General features: G+C 33.8%; 1 protein-coding gene across 2 annotated transcripts in view; it reads right to left on the bottom strand.

Annotated features, from left to right (window-relative positions):
• BRINP3 (BMP/retinoic acid inducible neural specific 3) overlaps positions 1-22,813 on the bottom strand; it is a 376,710-nt gene that overhangs the window by 59,098 nt on the left and 294,799 nt on the right. For both annotated transcript variants that reach the window (XM_057315546.1, XM_026517375.4), the window contains exon 7: positions 9,929-10,151. In XM_057315546.1, coding sequence (XP_057171529.1) covers positions 9,929-10,151 — 223 coding nt within the window. The remainder of the gene's footprint in view (positions 1-9,928; positions 10,152-22,813) is intronic.

Here is a 22,813-nt window from a genome sequence, read left to right as displayed (position 1 = left end):
AATTCTTTAAGTTCTATACCACCATTACCAACGCCTAGTTTACAATCATGGTTTTCATTACATATTTGAAGTCACCAAGACAACACTTGAAGATATGCATTTACAAAAACTTAGTTCAAAACGATTGTTGAATTTGATAACAAAATTGGAAAAAAATCAGGACCAGAAAAAAAGTGAATAGATTTTAAGATAAATATCATGTAAAACAATATAGAGAAAAGAGTTATTTGATTAAACCACAACTGAAACAGAGTTTTGTTCGTCCACTATAAAGTAATTAAATCTTAATTTTTAGCAAGTATAGGCTTTTAGGAATAAGTGTTCAAGCTGTTGTGCATATAGGCAACTAAAAGGAAACTATGTATCAGGTTATCAGCTGGGGAGTGGGAGATGAGGGTAGAGTGCATGGCTGGAATTTGAGCTCAAATAACCACAAACATGGCAGAAAGTAAGTGGGAGGAGTCTTGAGCTCTCAACTCCATATTTCCCAAACAAGAGAGAGGATTTTCTTAACTCATCATTTAAGGTGACTCTTTACGATTGAAATAAAGGTCATTAAAATGACCTAGATGAAATACACTTCCACCCCAGCCTTTCCTTTTTTCAGTCAGGGTATACTACCTATAATCTTAGAATTATTCTTGTCCAAGCTGGCAGTAGTCTAAAAAATGCTTTTTATGTATAAATGTCTTTCTAAGCATGTTTAATTTATGCTGTCTAGGAATAAATATTGTAACATCATATATGAATTATTTTATCTAACCAAAGTTTGTCTCTCTTCATTATTAAAGAAACATCAAAATCTTTCTTTTTGCCAAAATTATATATTTTAATACAAGATAAGGATTGTGATTCCTGATTGCTTTTATTGAAAGCATGAAAATTACTTACAAAAATGTCCTATAATGACTTAAAATTATTTTCATTTATATAATTCTACTGTTCAGAAATTAGGAAGTTACAATTTATCTTCACATATTTCCCTTTGGTTCCTGTGCCAAGTAAAATGTGATTCTTCCTCAATGTTTAATAGCTATATTTACCTTATATTGTTGCTTTTAATGTTATATATTTATTAGTTTCTACATTAGTTTTTGCAATGCACCATTAAGACTTGGCAACTACTTATTGCCCCCATCCCTGGACCAATATCCTCTCAAAATGTCTTTCTTAACATTGTGCAATAATGGTGTTTGGGAAAATTAATTATATACTGTAATAATACATGGGCTTTGACAAAATTAACTATCAAAACAAACAGAAAAGCAAGCATATTTATAGTATTAGACTTTGAAGATACTTCTCTATCTCAAATAAGCTTTATGGCAGGTAGAAGACATTTATTATCATGGGAAAATTACATTTTTATACTTCATTTTTACTGCTTTCAGGACATATTCAAAATGGATCCAGGTTTTTATTAGATTTTATATCTACTAAAAATTTCCCCTATTATTATAAGTGAAGGAAACCAATTTGAATTACTTAAGGTATAAGAGAAAATTATTGGAGGATAAATCAGATATCTCATATATTTGAAAGTATAAACAATTTTAAAAAAGAGAAAAAAATCTGTTATGTGTAATCTTCTAATGCATTAAAAGAGAAAGTGGGTCAAAGATGGGGAGGCACCATTTTGCAGTAGGTTAGTGAGAAGTTGTAAACTGATTTTCTAAGAGCACCAAATCACTCTGCATAACAAAAACATAGGAAGATTTCAGTAAAAAGGGGTTATATTGAAGAAATGAGGGTCAATAAAGAGGGAGGTTAAAAGAAAAAAAAAATGTCTATTCAGCAAAGGAGAAAGGAAAGTAAGAAATAGACTGAAAGAGATGAAGAGAAACTGAAGGGAAAAACAAATATGCTTTAAAGGATTTTGCACATTATTCCTGCATGTCAGATATAGATACCATTCTCATTTTCACTTTGAAAATATTAAAATTTCTATTTTTTTTTGCATGTGTTACAGTGGTGTAAATACTTGGTGACACATATGGTACAGAAAGAGTCAGGTTTCAGTTAGAAATAAAAAAAGTTGAATACAAAGCCTCAGAGAGAGAAATGCACTGGATCTAGGTGTCAAGTGGAAATAAGGGTTTGAATGATACTTGAATTCTCTTTCCCAGATTGGGTCTACATGCCAGCTTCACTGTCACCCACCACAGACAGGATTTCTGCACAAGAGAGTGTTAGCTACACTTCTCATTGCCCACATCCCAAGGTCTTACTGATAGGTAGACTGGCCCTGTAGGCTACAGTCTGAATGTTTGTGTTCCCTCAAAATTCACATGTTGAATCTTCACCCCCAAAGAAGATGGTATTAGGAGGTGGGGCCTTTGGTAGGTGCTTAGTTCATGAAGGTGGAGCCTTTGTGAATGGGACTAGTATTCTTATAAACAAAACTCCAAAGAAACCTCTCACCCTTCCATGATGTGAGGACGTAGTGAGAAGTCAGCAGTTTGCAGTCAGAAGAGGGAGAGCCTTTACCAGAGCCCTACCGTGTTGGCACCTGGACTGGGACTTCTAGCCTCTGGAACTGTGAACTATTTATAAGCCACTCCATCTGGGTATTTTGTTAGGGCAGCTCTAATGAACTAATACACTTCTCATGTCCATTTGAAAGAATGAGGGAAGGCATTCACCTGCTTACTGGCCAAATAAACAGAACATGATATGCATATTGTAACAAGGGATCCAATTTATATAGAGTAGAAAACATTTTACATAAAATGACAACTCACTGTCCTATGATTCTAGAAGTTGAACTAAAATATTAGAAAACATATCACAGAGCGTTTATCAAATATTTATTGAGCACTTGCTGTCTGTGGATTTGAGAGCTATCTCTAGGAACTCCAGCAGATAACCAAACATTCAGATTTTCTGTAAACTCTGCCGGAATCTCATATTCAGAGTGTTCCAGTGGTCAGGGCAATCCTTCCCGAATACATTACCAGCTACAGTTCACTTCAGCTACCCAGATTATTTTATCCTCTCTTACCCAAAGACACTGTTAAATCTTTAAACTTCATTTTCCCTAAGTGTTCATTTTTGTTTTTTTTGTCCTTCCCCTTAGTTCATGGTCACAGTACCATTCTGAATTGTACTAGAATTGGAGCTCAGGAGTAGAGGGAGGAAAAAGATGGGAATGTTGGCTGACTTTATGAAATAATCCAACTCTGTATTTGGATATCAATTTGAGATGGCATTTGAATTAAAATCATTTTGATCTATAGGGTTTTAGACTACTTCTAAGGTGTTATATTAGTTAAAAAATATATACATATGTATATATGTATAAATATATATATTTGTGTATATATATATGTATGTATTTTTATGTATTTGTATATATACTTATATATGGTATATATTTATATATTTGTATATATATATTATATATAAGCCACTGGGTGGCTAATAAATACATGTATGAATATATTTTTATATATCCATATACATTATATATTATACATTATATGTAATATATGTATATGTATAAAATATATTTATACTAGAGAAATTATTAGTAAAATATTCAATATTGCTCCATGAATACTCAGGACTCAGAATTCAATCTGGTTGTATAAGCTCTCCATATGATAAAAACTAAAGTTATAATATCCTGTATATATTATAACATGTATTTATAATACAAAAGATTTCAATGATATATGGATTAAATACTTTTAAAACACTCAATAACACTTTTAAAGATAGAGCACATGGTAGAACGTATGTCAGCAAAGTTTTATTCTGTAAGGAGCCAGATAACAAATATTGTAGGGTTTCAGGACCATATAACTAGGTGGCAACTACCTAGTTCAGTCATTATAGTGTGAGAGTAGCCATATTAAATGTGAGTGTGCTTCTTTATATATGGATATTAAACATTAGTTGCATACAGTTTTCATCAACCAAAAAATGCCATTCTACTTTTGATTTTTTCAACAATTTGAAATGTATGAAACAGTCTTTCCTTGGGGGATGATACAAAAAAGGTGGAGAACCAGTTAGGCCCATGTGCCAATTTGCTAAATCCCATTGTTGAGCACATATAGGAAGTGCATGACATAGTTCTTAGATAATAACATAGACCTAAACTTATTTTTCCCTGTGATGTTAGGGAAGGGACTTTATCATATCTCACCTTCCACTATTAATGAAGAAGAGATAACTTTATAAAAATATTTTAATCAATTCTTAGTGGTTTGCTGCTGTCTGCATATATTGGCTTGGAAGAGCCAATTATGCATATCACAAGAATTGGTAAATGCCATAAATTATGGTCCCCTTCCCGCCGTAAAGTTGGTTGTTAAACTTTTACCAACACACCTTAAATGTAATATTTCTAAGTATCCTTGGCCTTTCTGTGAATAACATATAACAGCACAAAATAAGGTAGTTGAATTATTTTGTAGGGATTATGTATATTTTTTAATAATTGCTGGAATTATTGTCTTTTAATGGATGAATATGTCATTGTTCCCTTTCTCAAACGTTTTAGAATAGCAGCAAATTTTACTACCTCAAAGAAGCCAGATTACCACAAGCTTCACAATTTATTCAAGTACCAGAAAATGCCCCGAATTGCCAAGGAACTGTTGAAAAGGAAAAACAAAGCTGGGGGCATCACAATGCCAGATTTCGAGCTGTACTACAAAGCTGTGATCACAAAGACAGCATGGTACTGGCACAAAAACAGACACATAGACCAATGGAACAGAATACAGAACCCAGAAATGGACCCTCGGCTCTTTGGGGAACTAATCTTTGATAAAGCAGGAAAAACATCCGGTGGGAAAAAGACAGTCTCTTCAATAAATGGTGCTGGGAAAATTGGACAGCTACATGCAAAAGAATGAAGCTTGACCACTCTCTCATACCATATGCAAAGTTAAACTCCAAATGGTTGAAAGACCCCGATGTGAGACAGGAATCCATCAAAATCCTAGAGGAGAACATAGGCAGCAACCTCTATAACATCAGCCAAAGCAACCTTTTTCATGACACATCTCCAAAGGCAAGAGAAACAAAAGATAAAATGAACTTGTGGGACTTCATCAAGATAAAAAGCTTCTGCACAGCCAAGGAAATAGTAAAAAAAACTAAGAGGCAGCCCACAGAATGGGAAAATATATTTGCAAATGATGCTACAGATAAAAGACTGGTATCCAAGATCTACAAAGAACTTCTCAAACTCAATACGTGAGAAACAAATAAACAAATCATAAAATGGGCAGAAGATATGAACAGAAACTTTTCCAATGATGACATACAAATGGCTAACAGACACATGAAAAAATGTTCAAAATCATTAGCCATCAGGGAAATTCAAATCCAAACCACACTAAGATACCACCTTATGCCAGTTAGAATGGCAAAAATAGACAAGGCAAGAAACAACAATTGTTGGAGAGGATGTGGAGAAAGGGGATCCCTCCTACATTGTTGGTGGGAATGCAAGTTGGTACAGACACTCTGGAAAACAGTGTGGAGGTCCCTTAAAAAGTTAAAAATTGAGCTACCCTATGACCCAGCCATGCACTACTGGGTATTTACCCCAAAGAGACAGATGTAGTGAAGAGAAGGGCCATATGCACCCCAATGTTCATAGCAGCATTGTCCACAATAGCTAAATTGTGGAAGGAACCGAGATGCCCTTCAACAGATGACTGGATTAAGTTGTGGTCTATATATACAATGGAATATTACTCAGCTATCAGAAAGAACGAGTTCTCAACATTTGCTGCAACATGGACGGCACTGGAGGAGATAATGCTAAGTGAAATAAGTCAAGCAGAGAAAGACAATTATCATATGATTTCTCTCATCTATGGAACATAAGAACTAGGAAGATCGGTAGGGGAAGAAAGGGATAAAGAAGGGGGGTAATCAGAAGGGAGAATGAAGCATGAGAGACTATAGACTATGAGAAACAAACTGAGGGCTTCAGAAGGGAAGGGGGTGGGGGAATGGGATAGACTGGTGATGGGTAGTAAGGAGGGCACATATTGCATGGTGCACTGGGTGTTATACGCAACTAATGAATCATCGAACTTTACATCGGAAACCGGGGATGTACTGTATGATGACTAACATAATATAATAAAAAAAACATTAAAAAAAAGAAATATAGAAAAAAAGAAGAGAAAAATAAAACTGCACCAAACCATACCCTCACCATAACTGGAAGAAAAAGTATATGTAAACTTCAAAATAACTGTAAGTAAAAGGAGAGATAACACCAACCAAAAAAAAAAAAAAAAAAAAAAAGAATGAGAATTTTAAGGTCACATGAATTCAGTGGTACAATGTAAACTTGGTGAGATTAATCTGAGTGTCCTCTTTTATCTCAATTACACTATGCATTACAAAGAAAAACTTCAACCTACATGTCATTATAAAGTGTTAAGAAATCGTCTTACTAGTTGAGGTTCATTTTGCTGGTCTCATTTTGTTTTGTTTTTGCTTATTGTTCCACATTTTAGAGTAAGAGAACAATACTAGGGTGGGATGAAGTTAAGAAAAAAGCTGAGAAAAAATCCATAAAGGTAGGACCAAAAATAAAATCTCAAATGGAAGTGAGTCATGGGTATTGCTTATCTACTTCTTCTTTCAGAAAATTTTGAAAGCATACCCCACAAATATCCAACCCTTTTTTTACACTGTATCCTACTAAAAGACTGTAGTGCCTAGTTTGCTGTTATTACTGTTCCTTAATGTCATTTTTTTTTCAATTTTTATTCTATTAAAATTGAAAAAAAAATAGCACAACAGAAATAAATCCTACATTCCTGGTAAAAGAAAAATAGTGATGGAAAAAATTCAGATTCAATAAAATCTTTTATCTAGCAAGAAGTCTGTGTTTCGTGTGTGTGTGATGAGTAAAAAACCAACATAGGAATTATGCTAAATTTAAAAAAGATAGTTAAGTTAAATTTAGTTCCGTTTATTTTCCATTAAATTTAGTACCAAATAATACATCTTTATCTTTTGTCATCTTTATTTTATTCTGCTTATTTATTCTGTACACATCCAACTTGGATTGTTTCATATTTTCATACTTTTCCTACAAATCCTGCACTTTTATGACATCTTTGTATGTTTATATTTTATTTATTTTTACTAGAAATTAATGTATCTCTCCTGATATATTTACCCCACTATCTGCTCATTTCCAGTTTCCATTTCTCCACTCACCCCTTAAATATATGTTCAGATTCTGTCTATGCATTTTCCTTTTTTTTTTTTTTAAAGATTTAATTATTTGTTTTAGCGAGAAAGAGAGAGAAAGCACACAAGCAGGAGGGGCCTAGGGAGAGGGAGAGAGATTCGCAAGCCGACTCTGCACTGGGCAGAATCCCACTTTTAAAAAAATGTACTGGGCAGGGCTCCATCTCATGACCTTGAGAACACAATTTGAGCTGAAACCAAGCGTTGGAGGTTTAACCGACTGTGCTACCCAGGCACCCCTGTCTGTGCATTTTCCATGGTATTATATTCTGATTGCACAATTTCACGTGCACTGGTAATCGCCATCCCAGTTGTTCAAATCTCTCCTGAGCTGCAGATGTATATACCCTGCTCCAGCTGGACTTGTTTAACAGAACATCGTAATAACCAAACTCATCAATTTGCTTCCTAACCTACCTTATCCTCTTGCTTTTCTTATTTTGTTTGAGTGAAGAACCATCTATTTCAGTGGTTTACAAACTGTATTTAAGCCACACACATAGAGCATAGAGTTTATTATATTTGAATAACAGTGGCTTTCCCCAGCCATGATGATCTATCAGGAAATGTTCCTTGGAAGTATGCAGACAGATATACAAAAAATATCTTATGTAGCAAGGAATAAGAAACTTACAGGGTGCATAAAATAATGAAACTTACAGCAGAGCTTAGAGCGAAATTTATAGCTGTGAAAGCCTATATTAAAGAAGAGGAAAGTATTCAAATCAATAACCTAACCCTTTTCTCTACAAAACTAGAAACAGAAAATCATGATAAGCACAAAGCAAATAGAGGAAAGAAATACTAATGATTACAGTGGAAAAGTCAATAGGAAGAGAAAAATAGTGAAGAATATTAAGAAAACTAAAAGTTAGTTCTTTGAAAAGATAACAAAAATCGACAGACTTTTAGACTGACAAGAGAAAGAGACTGAGAGAGAGAGAAAAGATGGATAAAGACAGTACAAAAACATCTCAGAGAATGGAAGGGTATATTTGTATATCGTAGAGCTGATAAGAGACTGGCATTCCAATATATAACTTACACTTCCACTCAACAATAGAAATCAAAGACAACTTAAAGATAGGGAATAATTTAAATAGAAATTTCTCCCAAAAAGATACACAATGGACCATAAACACATAAAAGATATTCAGCATCATTAGTCATTGGGGAAATGTAAATTAAAACCACGAAAATGTACTACTTCACATTCACTAGGATCTCTATTACAAAAAGACAGACAATAAAAAGTATTAGGGAAGATGTGGAATATTTGGTGCTGTCACTCATGGCTGGTGGAAGTATAAAATGATGCAGCCGCCTTTGAAAACAATTTGGCATCACATCAAAATGTTAAATATAAAGTTATTTTATGACCTACCAATTACAGTCTTAGGTATGTACTCAGGAAAACGAAACATCTATGTCCACTTCAAAAAATATACATGAAAGTTCATAGCAGCGTTATTTTTACTAGCTCAAAAGTGGAAACAACCCAAATATCCACCTAATAATTAATGGATAACCCAAATGTGAGATACCCATACTGCTGATAACATGCTATGAAGTGGATGAACCTGAAAGCACTACACTAAGTAAAAGAAGCCAGTTACAAAAGACCACATATCATATGATTCCATTTATATGAAATGTCAAAAATAGGCACATTCTTGGGACAAATAGTAGATTAGACAAATTTCTAGAGGCAAATATCCTCGGGCTGGGTGTGCGAGTAGGGGGAAGGACTGCTAATTGATACTGGGTTGCTTTTTGGGACAACAAAAATGTTCTCAAGAAGTGATATATGCATAAATTTTGAGTATTCTAAAATCCACTGTATTATAAAAACAATGCCAATGATCTATTTTGAAATTGAAGTTTTAAAAAATGTATAGACTTTCAGCATTTTTTTTCAGTGAAAAAAAGCTGTAATTACAGATTTCTGCTCATAATGAAGCATCAAGTCAAAATTCAAGCATTATATAACAGAGATACTAATACAGATGAGTTTTGTTTGGTGGTATTTTCCTATATTTTTCCTTGGCTTTTTATTTTGCTGTGTTTTTTACAATCTGACTTCAAATAAATAAATACAACTTCTCACAACAATAATTGCAAAAGCCAAAAACTGAGCTTCACAAAATAAGCTCAGACGCAAATATTTTAATAGTCTGTTATTATTCATATAAGTTATTACACGTTTTTCAGCAATTTTCAGAGATTCGTGTAGAATGAGGTTTGTTCATGTTTATTCACGTATTATGAACACTGCTCCAAGAAAATGATCTTTAAATTCTTTTATTTGAAAATTACATATTGAGAAATTTCACTTTGTGGTCCTGCTTACTCCCTATGCTTACAATATCGCTGTAGGGTTTGTGTTTTTCTGTTCACTCTGAAATACAATTATTAGTTGACTACCACACAAAACAGAATGATTTCTTGATTCTGATACTAAAAGAAAATGAAAAACAAGGAAGCGTCAGTATATGGCTTCTCCATTGGATTACTGCTTTGGAAAATACAATTTATTATCTTGAGACTTGAGAGAAAATGTTTTCAAATTATCTCTAATGATATAAATTATAACACCATGCTATGTATATTGCCACATCTGCACTCAGAAAATAAATAGAGCTCACTGTCAAAACAATGTCCTCAGTTGTCTATATTGCCACAAATATCTTACCTTTGTCTTGGCAAGCTGATGAGGGGTTGTTTATGGCATCTCTTGCTAAGGCTAAAGAGCTTGTGTACAATTTTCTGCGCCTTCAGGAATAGTTGCTTCATGCTGTTCTCCAGTTGTTCATAGCGGCGCTGAAAATTAGAATCCATTGTCCACAAATGCATTATGGTAGATGTGTTGAGGAAATAATTCATGGGTAGCCTTTTCATAAAGAACTTGAATTCATCTGGAAAAATGTTAAAATTCAATACTTTAATAAAACAATTATTTCCCCTTTTCCTCAAACACATTTAATATGTTAATATAAAAACAAATACTACCTATTATTTTGTGTTTAGCAAATTAATAGCTAGTTGGGATTTTTCTGATGCTTTCAATTGTTTTCTTTATTGTTCCCCTTAAAATAGAACTTTCATGGTAGAAGATAATTAAAATAATTTGTACTAAAACAAATAGTTTGGCCAGAAAGTTTAAGCTGAATTTAATTTTTCCATGTTCTCCTTTTGAATGGTATTTGAATGAACTTTCTCCCTCAAGTAGTAGCCAGTAATCTAGCTTTCATTTTTGACATTGGTATTAATAATCCTTTCTATCTGTTTTATATTAAAGAAATATTTTCATTAACTCAGTATAGAAAATATATATATTCATTACTAAATGAATATATTAACGTTCAAAGAAAAGAGAAAGCTTTTAAAATAGAAAATTACAATATTCAACTATGCATTCTGGTTATTCCTTTTAACTAACTATATTCTAAGTTGTCAAGACAAGGTAATTTAAAACAAAGTGTATACCAAAGAGAAAAATTAGAAAGAATTTAGAGCTGTAATTCTGGCTTTTGTTTTTGTGCTGATAATTATCATATCTGAAGTTGTTTTCTTTTCAAATGTCTGATTAACCAACAATAGAAACAAAAGTTGTTGCTACGCTAAAATAAGCAATCATCTAAAGGTCTATTAATTATCTAAACACAAAAGACTGAGACCATAGCCAAAAGATGGAAACAACCCAACTATCTATCCATAGATGAATACATATACTAATTATGACAATATATGAATATTATTGACCCATAAAAATAAAATGAAGTTCTGATACATGTTGCAGCATGAATAAACCTTGAAAATATGTAAGTGAAATAAGCCAGACCAAAAAAAAAAGACAAATATTGCATGATTTCACTTATGTGAAATATCTAAAATAATCGAGTTCATTGGGATAAAAAACAGATTAGAATTTACCAGGGGGTGAGGGAAGAGTGAATGGAACATTATTGCATAATAGCTGCAGAATTTCTGTTTGCAGTGATGAGAACTTTTCGGAAAAAAGATAGTGGTGATGGTTGTACAACATTGTTCATGTAATTAGTGCCACTGAATTATATAGATAAAATGGCAAATTTTATGTTTTATAATTTTACCTCATTAAAAACATTTTAATACTCCAAGAAAAAGAGATAGTATAGCTTTTCCCCCATCTCTCCTTTTCTTCCAAAGTAAATATTATGAACAGGGACTCAAAAAAAAAAAAAAAACCCTTTTAATCGCTTATACTATTTCTTTAAAACATAATTTTGTGAAGAATATCATGTTGCAACCATTTCACTGCAGTAGATGGCTGAGAGTTTCCTCCCCACAGATGATATTTTAGCCACTATTCTACCCATCAAAGAGTTACATGGTATGCATGAAACCTCAGTCTCTCCTTGCGTTCATTTCCTCCTTTGAGGCTGAAATAGAACATTGTGGATGATCATCATCTCATTTCACTTTAAAATTGTATGATGTTATAAACAGCTCTTTAAATTACCATTTAGTTAGCTTTAAATATCCAATTCAAAAACAGTTGTTTTCAAATGTTCAGATGCAGCTACTTTTATTTAACTGGATTTGGACAAGGTGTATCAACAGCCATTTCTTGATGTGGGCAGTGTCTAACACACGAGTTTAAAACCTCCAATTTATCACTTCTTAAACTATGCCATTCACTTGGGCAAATTACATTAATACACATACATATTTAGAGCTATTAATTTATATTTATTTTATGTATTAGGGCTGTTTCAATATTCAAATCCAGACTCTTTCATCAATGCTGCAAATACAACTTTTTGGCAATTAACCGAAAATTATATTCATGTATATTGGACTTGTTATTTCCTCTACAGCAAATGAATACAGAGCCCTGGCATCTTTGGACATTTTGGTATCGACTTTTACCAGAAGAAGAAGAAAAAAAATAAAACAAAAGGAAAAAATGATTTATGAAGGAAGATTTTTGAGCATGTATCCATTTGATATGCTTCGAATCATTTTTTTAAGTAAGTGGGGTATAAATAAGAGATGAATTTTAAAATTCCAATTTCACAGTACCCTACATTTCTTTTGGTCCCATATGTCTCTTTTGAGAAATTCCCTCTTTTGAATAGAAGAGTTGATGCATGGAAATTGGAAAGCATTTCTTGGATTATTCACAGAGCAGATGCCGCCACTTTGAAAACTAATCATTCATTTCATTGTCATCTTTTACTTGAACACTTTTGATAAGACTTTATTGTTTCATGGTTATGCATATTTTAATTATTTTCACTGTTTGTTATAATACTATTCTGGAAGTTTCTAAATTAGTAAATTTTATTCAAGTTAAATAATATTTTATAATAGAATATATTTTATATTACCAAAGTGTATGTAATAGTGTATGTGAGCTGAAAACTGACACTATGTAATTTCTAAGAAACCTAGTTTTAATATGGCACTTGAATAATTACTTCATTATGAAGTCATTAAGAGGCACTACTGACAGTCACTCAAAACATTTATTGGACACCTGTTGTGCACAGAGCATACAGATGTTTCAGTCTATGAGAGTGACTGTGGATAAACCTTTCATCTTACTTTTTTAAATGGCAAATGACATGAGACAATTTCTGATAGTAAAATAACATCTTCGGTTTCTGAAATTCATTTTACTTAGAAGTCAAGAGAATCTCCAGAAATATTCCCATGGATATCTTTTCTTTTGTGCTTGGCAATTAATAAAATCCATATTTATAGAATGTGAACATGAAATTTGAATGATACAACTTTATATAACTACAAAGACAAAATACAATGATTAGGGGATGCAAGATAACATTTTATCCTATAGCAGTTGCCAGAAGGCATGTCAAAGATAAAATACTATAGCTCTTCAAATGACAAGTAAGCAATGATTAGCCATACATTTTGGGGTGAATAAATTTATAAAAAAACAAATTAATGTTGTATAAAAATAACGCAGAAAAACTAAATTTAGTATCTAGATTACTAGAGAGATATTAATGTGGAAATACCCGTTAAGTATGTACCAACTGAGTACTTTTGCATGGCGTGGTCTTGAGGACTATAGGGAAATGAAATAAGACAGTAACAATAATAATAGTGGTAATAAACATTCTCTTGGTCACAGGAATTTATAGTCAATCAGTCTTCTTAACAAAACTAATTCACATGAAGCAAAGAATAATGCAAAGAGAAATGCATGATGTTAATGAATTCTGTGGAGGGAAAGAGAATTAGGCTAGGTGACAATTTTCCAATAAGTTATAGAAGACTAGTGAGGCACCATGTTGACTTTCTATACTGCTACTACTTCTCCATTAAAAATAAAGTATTTTTTTAAAAATAGTTGAACAAGGTTTGTTCCTTTTTCCCCCCTTTCCCCTGATAGTAACTCTAGTTAACACCTGATATTTTATCAGCTAATTTTGGAACTAATTTGTTCTCCCCGCATCCCTATCTCTCTGTGTCTCTCTCATTAGTTCTTACTCTGACAGAAACTCTTTTAAGTGCTTTAAATATTAATACAGCCCCTCCAATAATCCTTCATGTAAATTTTATTGGCATCGTTATATATGTAGAATACAGATGATCTTTACTTTCATAACTCTAATGTTAGCAAATATTTTTATTAACACTACTGCATTGACATATTGCTCTTATGTATTTATATGTTTGTACTCTATTCTCATGCTTCACAATTGAATTAATTAGGTAAGAGTAGAAAACTGAAAATTTCAGAGTGTAAAATAACCAGTCATAAATATGTAAACCCTAATTGTTGTTTCTGCCTATATTGATGAGCGTGAAAATCAATGACCAATATCACTGATTATGTATTTTTAAATATTCAGAATTTCTGTTCAGAACTGATTTAGAATATATTTTCAAAGGTGTTGTAAAGCATTCTTTCATTTATTTTTTTTTTAAGTAGGCCCCACACCCAGTGTGGAGCCCAGCAAGGGCTTGAACTCATGACCCTGAGATCAAGACCTGAGCTAAGATTGAGAGCCAGATGCTTAACTGAATGAGGCACCCAGGCACCCCCTAAAGTGTTCTAAAGCTTCTAGAGCTTTGAGAACATATAATTTACTTCCTCAAAAGCACAGAAAAGTAATCAGGTATTTTTTCATTATTATTTAGAAATTATTTTTTGAGTTATAAATCCACAAAAATAATCCAAAACAGAATCTGCTTCCATTAGAAAGTAGGACTATGATTAGGAAGGACTGAGGGAGGAAACTGGTGCTTTCATGGCTTTTACAAATTCATATGAATGTGTTATTTGATTAAAATTTAAATAAATATTATGAATCAATATAAAAAGCCAAAAAATACTATTGAATTTTCAATACACAATGTGCATATCTTATGTGTCAGACATTTTAAAAAAGTGATCTTATTTAATTGCTTGTTAATATAAAAGTAAAAGCCTGCTTGTTCACATTTCATGCATTTTTTTTTCCTGAACAATTAACATTTTGAGACAATCAAAGTATATTTTTGGTAGAAATGATAATGCTTTATGGATGACAATTTTAATTATTCTGAAAGTATAGCAATAGTCTCATTATTGTAATAAAATATTATATAATATCTAGCAAAAGGCGGGGACATGGCATCTTAAAATGAAAGAAGGTAAAAAGCAAAAAAAAAATGTGTGTCAGATATATTTAAAGAATCTATGAAACTGTTTTTTAAACAGAAAGAATCATCATTTCTGAGTTTGTGACACTACCAATCTAGTGCCTTCAAACTCATATCTCCTGCTTATGGTTGGGAATGCAGGATTTTCTGAAATAATACATACTAATAACAACTATAATAACATAAATTTTCTGTAAGCAATATGCTAACAAAACAAGCACTACTTCCTTACACTGAATGTAGCCCTGTGCACTGAACACATGGCAAAAAGAAATTCGGCTTCTATGGCTAGATTTTTACTTACTAATTTGTTGGTTTAGTCTAAAATAGGTTTATCCTTATGCTAAGTGCTACCTCAAGAGCTGACAAGTAAACATCAAATTATGCCTATCACGGGCCTTCAGAGTTATTGCCCAACCAGAACACCCTGTTATAAAGCTGTATTTTGTTCCTCAAGACCCAATTTTCTAAAGAATAGCATGAATTCTTCTATCTTCTGATTTTCACTAGCAAAGATTTGCCTCCATTAATTGCAAACCTTGACACCACAGAAATTGTGGCCTTAACTAGGTAACGTATGAAATTGAGAAACAAGCGGGGATGTGAGTAGGAAGAGGGCTGATGTGAAAAAATAGTTGAGAGAAAATTCAGGCCATCAGTGTCCTGAATGGCAGAAAGTTACCAAGGACTGAAAATCTGACCCCTGAGGGAGTACAACAAATACACAAATTCTGACCCACTCCATAATTCTGACTATAATTATTCAATTTTTACCTTTGCAAAGTTTTTTTATCCAAACATTTCATAGGGACTGCTTGAATGATTTGTATCAGTTTAGAATTTTCCCAGCTTCTACAGTGATTCACTGGCATGACTTTGAGTGGCCACATATCATTGCAAGTCTATTCATACCATTCTATAAGTCATGGGTATAGAGTTTGTACTGAAATTGACAAAATACTATAATGCTGCATAAAGTAAATGGCAAGCCTGTTCAATAGCTTGTGAACTGGCCAATTTTATGAGGCTACAAAAGTGAAGGTTCCACAAGGGCATAAATCTAAAACTGATCCTAATTCCCCAGTAGCTGCCTAGAAATAAGTTGTGGTTCCTGCTTTCTTTATCTCTGAATGATACAGCATATTTTTATATTAAAATACTTCAATATGGTGAGCCATTTGGATTGTCCTGTTTATGAACTCCTTATCAAATGTTTGATAAATTACCCAAACAGAGCTTGAACTACAGAGCCTGCAAGACTCAAGTCGTTACTTTCCCAGTGCCCATGCAGATACGGAGTGGGTGCGTCACATAAGCTATAGGAATCCATTGTACCCACTCAGATTTTGAATCAATAGCAAAGAAGATGCCCAGAGGAATTTTCTTAGGAAGTTGTGGTTACAGCAGTAATGGTAGTGTTTGAAACAGTCTAGCATTTATTGCAGTTAGCAGTGATGACCTCACTAAATGAGTCTTATGCAAGATTCTTGACTTTATCTTGACTATGTAGCATGAGTACGCCTCTCTAGATTACTCGATGAGTCCAAATGCTGTACAATATCCTTTAATGAATTCCTTATCAGATTAGGTTAGCTAGAGCCTGTTTTTCTTACTCGCAGCAAAGAATCTGCCAAACTGAAGTGGTTTGGCAATAGCTCTTGTGGGCGATAGGGAGAACATATACTTGGTGTCCCGGACTAGCTGAGACAGAGGCTTTTTAAATCCATATGGTATTATGGGTGGAAATTTGACAATAGAAATACCACCTGTGTTCATCTAGAATGTGCAGAAACAGCATTTGAGACCATGTGCCTGCATAGAAGTGAATGAAGAACATGAAAAATTCAAAGACTGAGGGTGAGTTGGTTACTACAAATAGAGATGGTTTGCTTAGAGAGCTCAAATGCCTACACTTTCTTCTCAAAGAATAGGATGAATGTTGGAGACTTTCAAAGACTGTGCTAACGGACTCTTTTATCTCTTGCAGCTGTAGGGCTTCAAAACAAACTTTGATCCCAAGATTGAATTTAAATTCCTGCCAGATCGGTTAAATTAAAGTTAGAAAGAACACTGATTGGGAAGGCATGGGAACATGGGAACTGGAAGGTAGATATACAGGAGGACTGAAATTAACTCAGAATAATTCAAAGTATTAATCATTCATGCTTGTTTCCTTGCCCCCAAGAAACAACACCTTCTTTTTTGTCTAATAGACTACTGCTGTCTTGCTTTCAGCCACTGTAATAATCTTAATCAAAGAAGTGATCTTCACTGGGAAGCCAATGTTCATCATGCCCCACTTCCATCACCCATCATACTTCAGGGGAGTTTTTTTAAACTATTCTAAGATTAATTTTCCAAGAAGCTATCAAGAGTTTGCTAATTTTTATTGGTGAAAAAAAAGAACATTATACGCATTGGTGAAAAGAATGCTGACATCTCTGATGAAAACTACGGTTGTTTTCTATAGGCTGGGATGCCAGTTAGTGTAAAAATCTGTGTGAAATCAGGAAAATTCTTATTTCAATTAGGATACAAGTAATACTCTGTAACAGGCTTGGTAGCAGCTATTAATCATCAGAGGTATTGTAATATACAACAGGTCCAGTGTGCTACTTAGAAAGGTCTAACCAGTAGGACTTTTACAGTTTATTCATCAGCTCATGGTCCCCAGGGATTTAAATATAGGACCAGTGCCCTGAGGTCCTATTTGATTTGTATAATTGAAAAAAAAATTAAATCTGGTGACTAAGACCTGACTTGAGTCATCATGAGAGAGAAGAATGAGGTCCTATTGAATTCCCAGTCCTGAATCATTTCAAAGACTCAGAACTCCCGTAACACAGTTTAAGTAGGGCAAATCTTTACTTTACATTGTGAATTAGTTCTTAGGGCTCCTGAATACCAGAATATTCCAGGAATCAGTGTGTAGCCATATAGAAATAAGACAGTAAATTGGGTTTTCCCTGAATCCCCCTCAAATTAGGCCCAGTGGGACCTTAACTCATGTCATCTTTATTTTCCCAGTCCTTGACTAAAGAATTAGAATAGGAGAACATTGGCTCCCTAACGTATTATGAAATAAGGTCTACTAAGGTAAGAAGGATAAAATGAAGTGTCCCTTTTCTACCAAAGACTAAATCCAAAGTGATATTGCTTGTTTTGTGTACTTGACATAATTGCAGGAATTAGAGATCCATTCAGTCCTGAAAATTGTGAGGATGGTATTCATATTCCATCTCCAATTAACTCACTATGTTGGCTACAGCTTAATCATAGAGGAACTCTAATTAAAACTGCTATTCCAGATGTGGTAGCTCACTGGTGGCATGACTCCTGGCACTAGGGATAGAGCTCCTTCTCTGGTACAAACTGTTTTCTCTGCCATTGTAAACAGAGAATATACCAGAAGCAGTTTTCTTTCATATGTCAGGTACAAAAATCAAACATTCTCATTTTATTCTGGGGTTCAATCATTTCACAGCCTCTGTGGTACAATTTATTTCATAGGAACATAGATCAACTCATTATGCCACAGGATGTATTTTGTTAATGACATCATACTGAAAAGATATGAAAAACACAAGTAGCGGGTATGCTGGCTGCTGGCCCATACCTTAGCTGTGTACAAGGACTGCAAATAAATCCTATGAAAACTGAAGCATTCAATGCCTGGGTGAAATTTCTAAGTCAGTGGTCCTGGCACATTTGGATATGCTCTCCAAAATGAAGAACAGGTGACTGCTCCTTCAGCAACCTTCATAACAAAGATGTACAAATGTTGGAAGTTGCAACACAGTTTATCTAGCAACATTACTGATAATGAATGAATTATCTAGCAACATTACTGATAATGATGAGTTCAATAATTTCTATTGGAGTATTAGAGGTGCCAGTCGTAGATTCTTTTGCTCCTTGATGTCCTCAAGAAATTGCTCTTTCTATGTGATCTAGGGAGTATTCCTGGCATAGCCTCTGAGCCAGAATCTCCAGTCCTCCTGCTGATTCTGTGGGCTATCCAACCCACAACTTTAAATAAATTTCTTTTCTGCCATGGTCAGATTCTAGTCTTGAAAGAACATTGACTGATATAGCTAACTGAGGCCTTAAAGGTAATTATAATCTAGAGTTTAACAAAAGTATAGCAAATATTTATTGAGTGTCTACTGTGTGCCTATCACAGTGCTAATTAAGTGTTAAAACTACAATAATAATTATTGCAGCTATAACAATAGTACTTTCTTCATGGGTTTTCTGTGTAAATTTAATTACCATGAAAACTCAATGCCTTTTTTATAATTAGTGGTAAATGCTAGCTATTATTTTTCTTCTTATGGTTTATTCAGTGTTTCTATGTGTGCTATGCTGAGCACTTTACATGGATTATCTCATTTAATCCTTACAACAGTCCTTGGGGATAGGTGTTACTATATTCTTCATTTTTCTGATGAGCAAATGTACCTTAGCAAGGTTCAGTAAATTGTTCAAAGTGACACAGCTATTAATTAGAATTCAAAACAAACCAAGTTTGAAAAAAGCATGACTCCTACCTTAAAAAAACACAAGAGAGAGTTAACGGGGGAAAAAAATATTGTTCCCTATATTTAAAAAGAACCTTTGTTCGGTAGACTTCACAAATGTTATTACATCTAACCTCATAAGAACACAGTAGGACAGGCCGGCTTTATTGAGATGTGATGTGAAACTAATTTGAATTATGGAATTATTGCACAGAGCAAACTATGAGAAAAAAATGAGGACAATAATAGACTCAAAGAAATAGAAAAGGTGAGCTCATTTTATATTTCTCTGAGAGTTGGGACAACATTTTACTTTTCTTTTCTTTCTATTTCCCCTTCCAAAAGCCTAAGACAATACATTACATAGAGTGTGAACTAAGTATATATTTCTTAAGTGGCTAAACCAATTGAAAGGATCCAGAGAGAAATGGTTGAAGCTAAATATAAATATACACAGAATAATTCATTTGGAAAAGTAGAGTTTGAGTTTAGTCATATAAAATATGAAGCTACAAGTTACCCATGTGGGAAAACAGAATTGAAATAAGATGAGTATTATAGTTCTAAGCTTGAATATTACTATGGAAAAAGGGAATTCAGGTTGAAAGCAACATTGCAAAATCAAAACGTAGATAAATTTCTTAATTTACGGGTGTGAAACTAGCAAATGAATTTCAGGTGGTAAAATTACAGTATAGGTAAGTTTCAGAATGTTGATAAATATTCAAATGTCTTGCAAAAATGTAATCATTGTTCAAAAGCAAAACTAAAAGTACGTACTCGTGATTGCTTAAGGAAAATGTATGTTCGGTATCTTTAAAGTATCAAGTGCTCCTGTAGGCACTCAATCTCTTAATTCTACACAGTAGTTGTTGCTATGTCCATGCTATAAATATTAAAACCATGACTTAGAGATCTTGAATACAGTCTTCCAGGTGTGAAGCCTTGTAAGTAATACCTAGAGAGAAACTGTGGAACTCACAAGCAATGTCTGCCTATGAGATCGAGCTCATTAGAAACCATGTGCCTACTATCAGACGGAGAAACCCAAGCTAGGGTAATGGTGGTAAGTAAGAGCCTTTGTATCACACCTTTTCAACAGCCAGCAATATCACAAAGGATATACACTTTCTCTCAAAGAGGGAAAAGCCTGTCTGGCACCACCCTCCCCTGTCCATTTTTCTGCAGCAGTTTTTATTCCTTTACAACAATGAAAGTGGAGGCCAAAGAAGGTTAGTGATTTCACTACGAGCATAGGTTTATAGGAAAGTTGAATTTGTACTTAAACTAAGAACTTTCACACATAACTTGTATTTTATATACTATGTTGTTATCTTTTTACTAAAATGTGTGAAATATATAATAATTATTAAAATAATACTAATGCACATATTATTTAACTATTATTATTTTCAGACAAGATAATTTTTAAACTACATAAACAAAAATCACCATTTTAAAATAATGTTCAAGTGGGCAAATTTGTAATTAAGTTACCAAAAAGCACAAAGAAAATTAAGCTATTCTGATACAGTTTATTCCCAGTATAGTTCCAAGTGTAGGTAGGACTTTCATTGCACTGGGGAGAAATTATCTGAGTCCCTGGCTATTGATAGAAGCCTAAGGCATTGTTTTAGAGCTTTGGAAAACCAAACTATAACAAAGAGTAAACACACCTTTCAAATACTGAAATCTCTGAGGAAAAAACAACCGCCAAGATTGTGTGCAGAAAAAACAGGAAAACTATCAAGACAAGGAGTCTTTCTCCAGCAGCTATTAGAATGTCTCTACAAACAACTAGGAAGGATGGAGAAGCCAGGCCGCTATGTGGCTGTATGATATTCATTTGAAATCTGCTTTAATTTTTCTTCCTTTCTTACAAACGTCTTACATGTAATTGAAGCATCTGCTAGCATAAAAAAATATGATAAAATGTTCAGTAAGACAGAGTCAGTGCGTGTGATGACAAATAAGTGTCTAAACATATGTTTCTATGCATATGCATGTATAAAATCAATACATAATAGGAATTACTATATGTAATATAGTAATTTATGGTGTATAGTTATACTAACTGCTTTCTCAAATATTTATATGTTAGCTTTTATGTAGACTTAAGAGATGTTATATTCTCTAGTTTTATCATGCATGAATTGAAAGTATTTCCTCATATTTCTTAATTTTTGAAGGTTTTTTTTAACTTGGATTCAATTAACCAAATGTATTTTGTATTGTGTTCCTCCAATACATTTCTCATAATATTACTTAAGTTTGTTAGGAATTTGACATTTTTTAAATAAAAACAATATGTGATTCTGCTAATTGTTTATGCTTATTCTATTTATTCCCAACGAAAACATCTCAGACGTGGCATTTACACGTCACAAACTGTTGACAGTTTTACTTGATGGTTTACTATGAACTTGGCACCATCATCACCAGTCCAAAGATGAGAAGTCTTTCCCGAAATCCCCTTCCTCGAACAGTTCCAGGATAGAGTTTGTCAGTCAGAGAAACTTGTGAGATGTAGAAGTTGGATATGAAGTGGAAACCACTATTCTTAGAAGTTTATTACAATAAACACATGACAGAAACAGTCCTTCCCAAAATTCAGTGACATGGTGACTTCTACAGCTGCAGCCTTTGCCACAGAAATCGCGGCTTGCCCAGAAGCAGCAAGTCCCAAATACCTCTCCACAAGCTCCATCTTTACCGTGGCTAGATGCATGAAGCCTCTTGGACCTGCCCACAGCCTCTTTCCATCTATTCCATGGCTTTGAGATTAAGAGAAGTTAGATGTTTCTCTAATTCTCTGTTTATCCCTTTCGTTCCTTCCCTTTCCAAGTTCCTTCCTCACATAAGCATTATCTCCCATTTCAAGCCCCTTGTTTCCATATGCTTTTGGTGGCTTTATTTTACTAAGTTCAGATGAAGGAAGCAGGAGAGGCAGCTATGGCTGGTTTCCTGCCATATCCATTAGTCTCTTACAGAACATTGATTTTATGGTTGACAGCAATGGGACCAAATATAAAATGACTTGCAGCTTCTGGTGGATCTATGACAACATTCTGGCCAGTGTAACAAAAGCAGCAATCTGCAGGGGTGGGGAAGGGGTGTCCGGGGTACAGATAAAGTTTTGCTTTGCAGATTTAGGAATTGCTCTTCTTCCTCCCAGGCCTTTCCTGCATCCTCCTGAGTGAAATGCAGACCTGAAGGTGGAGCAGCCATATTGTAACTATGAGAGAAAACCCCACAGCAAGGAGAGACTTTGTTCCCTATCTCCTCAGTTCCGTGAAGTGGCACAGGCACCACGACCCTGCTTCTGTGATACACAGATTATTGTAACTGAGGATGGACAAGAAAAAGTGTGGTATGATAGTTCCTAAACTTCTCATCTT

Source organism: Ursus arctos, unplaced genomic scaffold (genome assembly GCF_023065955.2).
Source record: "Ursus arctos isolate Adak ecotype North America unplaced genomic scaffold, UrsArc2.0 scaffold_2, whole genome shotgun sequence".
Lineage (NCBI taxonomy): Eukaryota > Metazoa > Chordata > Mammalia > Carnivora > Ursidae > Ursus > Ursus arctos.
The sequence above is the reverse complement of the archived record's forward strand: the minus strand, read 5'-3'. Positions and strand labels throughout refer to the sequence as shown.